General features: G+C 53.7%; 1 protein-coding gene across 1 annotated transcript; it reads right to left on the bottom strand.

The window, feature by feature from the left end:
* Positions 1-623: 623 nt before the first annotated feature.
* Positions 624-5626, bottom strand: LOC142823236 (uncharacterized). Its single transcript, XM_089770814.1, is given in 7 exon segments — positions 624-1016; positions 1019-2379; positions 2585-2698; positions 3324-3450; positions 4149-4217; positions 5113-5199; positions 5385-5626. Coding segments are annotated over 7 exon segments (2028 nt in total). The 5' UTR covers positions 5415-5626; the 3' UTR covers positions 624-776.
* Positions 5627-6000: the final 374 nt, after the last annotated feature.

Here is a 6000-nt window from a genome sequence, read left to right as displayed (position 1 = left end):
AGTGGACTGAGGCTGTGTAACAAAAAATAATGGACATTTTAAAATTACACATTCCTGATAAAGAGATTGCACTGCAGTACTTACATGATGTGGAATGAAAAATACTGTTTCTTTTCTTTATCCCATTCACAGTGCAAATATTAGTAATAAAGAAATATAAAATGAGCCGTATATGCTTTCTGTTCTTTGCTGTAATAAAATTAATGTATTTGAACGTGTAAAAAAAATAATATTTGAGAAATTTCACTTCATATTCTCTTGGTTCACAACACAATTCATTGGGATTAAATTTTCTAACTATGATCAATTTTTGAGATAATCGTGTGAGTTTTCTGCAATAAATCAACAGCATTACTATCCTCCGTCAAACTTCTGTCAATTTTTTAGCGCGTTTACATATCAAAATCATAAGCCTGTCTTCTGTGGAAAGCCTTCAAATACCATCTAAACTCTTGCCTAACAAGTTTCTAAAGGCTGAATCTGAGTTAATTACCCTCCACGCGTCTCACTCTTTTTGACTATGTCAGAAAAGCTTAGATCCTGTGTCAATTCTCCCATGTTTAATGAAGTGTGATCTCCATGTGCCCCTTTTCCACAGTCCAAACATTTATGGGATCTCTTTTCCAAGCAGACTACATGATGTGTTACAATATATGATCTCTGTGTGAAAATTTTTACAAAGTCGAGGCACTTAGGGAGTTTCGCACTTGTTTGAATTCTCTGACATAGAAGAAAGATCGGATCAGTTTGTAAAATTTTTACCACAACCTAAGCACTTACAGACTCTCTCTCCAGTGTAAACAGCCTGATGTTGAGAAGGGCTGAACTGTTTCAGACACCGTTCCCGCAGGCCAAGCACTCACGGAATCTCCTGTGTGGAGTGACTGATATTTCATAATATATGACGAAGGCATGAGACTTTTCCCACAGTCCAAACACATATGGGGTTTCTGGTCTGCATGGATTGCCTGATGCTTAAGACAGCTTGACGTCCCTATGAAATTTTTCTCACAGCCCAGTCACAGCGTCTCTCTCCTGTGTGGATTGCTTGATGTTTAACGAGGTTTGACCTCTTTATGAAACTTTTCCCACAGTCTAAGCACTGATGGGGTCTCTCTCCTGTGTGGATTCTCTGATGTGAAGTGAGCGCTGACTTCCGTAAGAATCTTTTCCCACATTCTAAGCAGTTATGGGGTCTCTCTGCTGTGTGGATTTTCTGATGCGAAACGAGGGCTGACCTCCATATGAAACATTTTCCACAGTCCAAGCACTGATGGGGTCGGTCTCCTCTATGGATTGCCTGATGTTTACTCAGGTCTGCTCTATGTATGAAGTTTTTCCCACAGTCTAAGCACTTATGGGGTCTCTTTCCTGTGTGGATTGCCTGATGTTTCACAAGCTCAGACTTGCGTTTGAAACTTTTCCCACATTCTAAGCATACATGGGGTCTCTCTCCAGTGTGGACTGCCTGATGTGAAACTAGGAATGATCTCCATAGAAAACTTTTTCCACAGTCCAAGCACTTATGGGATCTCTCTGCGGTGTGGATTTTTTTATGTGAAACAAAGGCTGACCTCCATTTGAAACTTTTTCCACAATCTAAACACTCATGGGGTCTGTCTTCCCGGTGGGTTGCTTGATGATTCATGAGGTCTGATCTTTGTATGAAACTTTTCCCACAGTCTAAGCACTTATGGGGTCTCTCTCCTGTGTGGATTTTCTGATGTAAAACAAGGGAGGACCTCCATATGAAACCTTTCCCACAATCTAAACATTTATGGGGCCTGTCTCCTGTGTGCATTGCCTGGTGTTTAATCAGGGCTGACATCTCTAAGAAACTTTTACCACAGTCTAAGCACTTATGATGTCTCTCTGTGTGACTTCTCTGATGCACAATCAGGGCAGGCTTCCAATTCAAATCGTTTCCTCCCTCAGGGCACTGAGAGCCTCTCTCTTCACTTTGGCTTCTCCCATCAGTATTAAGATCTGAGCTGTTATTGACGCTTTCCTCGCGGTCCAAACAATCAAGGGGTTTCTTTCCAGTATCTACTTTCTGAATTGTAATAAGCTCTGGGCTCACAATAAATCCCTTCCCATAACTGAACCATTCCTGGTGTTTCTCTTCCTTGGGGTTTGTCTGCTGGGCTGTTGGATGCTTGTGTCCTTCCCCACATTGAATAGATTTGTCCATTTGTTCACATGGGAGGTTTCCCAGCAGCCTCTCCGGCCTGGGCCAGTTTCCCCAGGCCTCTCCCTGTTCCAAGCACTGGGAAACATTCCCTTCAGCTCTTCCCACAAAGGTCGCCTGCGGTTCCATCTCCTCAGGAATTTCCTGCTTTTGATTCCCCTCTTGATTCTCACTCGCTGTCTCATCACCTGCTGGGAGAGAGAGAAAATCCAGGCAGGAGTCATTGAGCTGGGGAGAAAGAGGAACAGCACCAAGGGAAAACACTGAAATTACACAGACTGAAACATGGGAAGGAAACTCCTGCAGCTAACAGGACTGCTGGAAAACCGTGAGCAATGTCAGCTGACCACACCCTGCCCTGCATGGGAGGATGCCAGATGATACGTCAGTCCTCACCTGTGTGGGTGCCTCTCGGGATCTCTCTTTCCTCCGCGGCCTGGAGGTCGGGCACCCAGGGCTCTTCCCCTCGTTCCAGCCGGGCAATCAGCTCAGGTTTGGGAAGGGGAAACCCTGCACAGGGGGTGAAATCAGAGCAGATCAGGGCGCAGGGAGGGTGGGGAGAGCGTCTGTCCCAAGGGACATTCCGTGAGTGGAACCTGTCCCCGGGCTCTGCTGGGGAATGTGCAACCCAAGAGGACGGGAACATGGTCACTGAGCCCCCTGAGGAGAGGCAGACGTGTGGGGAGGTGAGAGGAATTGTGACGCCCTCCCTAGATGTTCCCAAAATCTGAGAAGTCTGGGGCCCTTGCTGACACTCACAGCTCTGCAGTTACACCCCTGCTTGTTTCTAAACCTCGCAAATTCAGAGCCCTCCCCACAGCTGGAGCGCATCTCAAGGAAGGAAGGGAACAGGGATTCTGGGTGCGAGTGAGAAATAACACAGACAGGAGAATACATGCTCCCACCCTCCGCCTTGAAATCTAGAGGGGCCGGGTGGGGATGATTTAGCACGTCCATTAGGGTTTGACACCCTGGTCTCACTGCACAGGGTGCGGAGATGCAAGTCGCTCTCCCCCGGCAGCTGTGCCCATGGAACCCATTCCTGTCCAGGCCACCTGAGCAGGGAAGAACCTGACCCGTGTCGGACACGCAGACCCCACGGCTCCTAATCCCCGAGGGGCCAGGACGCCCTTACCCAGCGAGGTCACCGCCTCGTAGTTCTCCTGCATGACGTCCCTGTAGAGGGCTCTCTGAGCGGGGCCCAGCAGCGCCCCCTGCCCCTGGGTGAAATACACAGCCACCTCCTCGAAGGTCACCCGCATCTGCAACAACAAGAAACCCTCACCCACTGCCTGCAGCCCCAGCCACCATCCCAGTCGTCACAGGGAAAAAACACTGAAGCTCTGGGAAGACTGGAGAGGTAGAATCCCATCCCCAGCCTGTTTATAGCAGCCCAGAGGCTTCAGGCCAGGGCTGGCAATCTATGGGTCACGAGCCAGATATGGCTCTTATGAAGCTTGAGCCCTGCTCCTCCTTACTTCCCCCCACAGCAGGGAGCCAGCGCTGCTGCTACAGCCGTACGGCCCTCTGCAAACTTGGAACGTCGGCACTGGTCCTGCGGGGGCGAGAGAAGGGGAGAAGGCCCAGAGCCTTCCCACCGGATCTGGCGTGCGGGGAACAAATGGAGCAAAAAAAGTCTCGCTGCGCTGCTTTTTTCCTTCCCTCGCCATGCAGGAAACAAGCACCAAAAACGGCTCCAGGTGCACTGGCCTTTTTCGTCCCTCAGGAACCACTTTGCTGGAGTCTTCCCCTGCGAATCCTTCCTGGAGGCTTCCGGGGAATGGGAGCAGCAGGAAGCGTGTTACTGGTTTTCATGCTGCATGGCAGATACGGTGTAAGTGCCTCTCCCACCCCCTCATCGCCAGACCCCCTAAGCCCCTCACTCAACCCCTCCCCCACACCAGATGCCCCCTCCCCAGGAATCCCCCCCGATGGATTTTTCTGTGGGCCCTCGACTCACAAAAGGTTCCTCCCTCCTGCCATAACTCAAGACAATGTTGAAACCTTTTGTGATGGACATAATATTTTCCTGTATGAAAAAATGAAGCCTGGTCAAAAAAACTGCAATTGGGGCCCAGACCCCATCTGGCCCACTCCCCCCTCCCCAACCCTGATCCCAGCATACACCTGAACCCCTCATACTGCCACATCCCCAGACTTCTGCCATAACAGTCCTACATGCTCCCACACCCCAACCATGTGCCCTGAATCCATCATACACCCCAATCTCCTGGCCTGAGCCCCTCGTACACTCCAACCCAGACTCCTGCACCCCCACATCACCAGCTCCCTGCCATAAGATTGACAGAAGATACCCTGAATGCCTGCATGATGCTGGATTTGACCCGTTACAATAAAAACTTCAAAGAAATGTGTGGAAAAAATGAAGCAGCAGAAATTCCATTAAATAAAGTCTGTGAGTGCAATGTTTCCTTTCTGGTATTATTAATCATCAGGTCAATTATCAATCATATTAAATCATATTTTCGGATATTCTTCTCCCGCTCTATATTGACCACTTGCTCTAAATGTTGATGTTGTTTGGCTCTTTGGTTTGTAAAGGTTGCAGACCCCTGATTCAGAGGAAGGGCAGAGAGATCCCCCTCCCCCTCAGCAGACAGAGGGCAGGGCCTTCTCCCTGGCCACACACCTGCTAGCCAGAGGCTGAGGCAGAAGCCGAGCTCTGAGCCACGGGCAGGGACAGGAATCCCGGCAGCTTCCCTTTGTGTTTCCCAGCAACCCCTGACTGGGGGCTCAGGTCTCAGCGTTGGGAGTCTGGGCCATTTTCACAGCCCTGCCTGGGGGGGCTGGGGCCTGGATTAGAAATGGGGGTGCGGTCACACCCTGCCCATGGACCTGCTCAGCAGCTTTATCCCACCCTGTTTCCTCCCTCCCCCCGCCCAGCAGCTCCCTGAACCCCCTACCTGAGCGGGCTCCATCCCGGCCATTGCCCGGCCCCGGCCCCTGGCAGACGGGCGCTCTGGAGCGAACTCTCGACGTGTCTCCTGGGCCTGTCGGGCGAGAGGGGCGATGGGGGAGGTGTCAGAAGGGGCCTGAGTCCCTGTCGCCCCTCGAGTCCCCCCAGGCCCTGCCCCTGCAGACAGGCGCTGGGACTCTCTGGCTCTGCCCTGTGGGAAGAAACCCAGTGAGTCTGTTCCCCCCCCGGCCCGGCCCCTCCCGCTAGAAGAAAACCCACCGAGCCCCTTTGAACTCCCCGCAGCAGCATCTCTGAGCCCCGCGCTGGGGAAAGAGCCGCCTCCTGCCCCAGGCGGGCGCTGCTCGGGCCCGGGGGGAGGCTGTGAGTGGGGCCGGGAAGCAAGGAGGGGTAACGTGACCCCAGCTTCCTCCCAGGTGTGACCCTCGAGCACCGCCCAGGTTGGGGGCGGGCGGCAGCGGGAACTCGCAGCCAGCTCCGCCGGGAGCAGCCCGGGGCCAACCCCTCCCCCTGCAGCCCGGGGGCACCGGGGCGCCGCTCCCGGGGGGGTCTCTCTTACCTGCCCCCCAAGCGCTGCCCGCCCTGGGGCAGGGGCTGGGCCTGGCCGGGCTGGGGGCGCTGCCCGGGGAGAGGCTCCTGGGGAGGGAGCAGCGGGACTGGCCCGGCCGGAGATTCCCCCTCCCGGCTGCAGCCCGGGCTCCGGGGCCCCGCAGCAGCCCCCGCCGGGGCTCGGGGATCCGGCCCGGAGCCTGGCCCCAGAGTCCCCGCGAGCAGCGGCGGCGAGTCGCTTCCTGCGGCCGGGCCGGAGCCAGCGATCGCTCCCCCCGCGCCTGCTGCTGCTGCTGGGTCCTAGCGAGACACCCGCCATCCGCGCTGC

The sequence above is a fragment of the Pelodiscus sinensis genome, chromosome 19 (genome assembly GCF_052426305.1).
Source record: "Pelodiscus sinensis isolate ZL-2025 chromosome 19, ASM5242630v1, whole genome shotgun sequence".
Taxonomy (NCBI): Eukaryota; Metazoa; Chordata; order Testudines; family Trionychidae; genus Pelodiscus; species Pelodiscus sinensis.
This window is presented reverse-complemented; position numbering and strand designations above follow the sequence as displayed.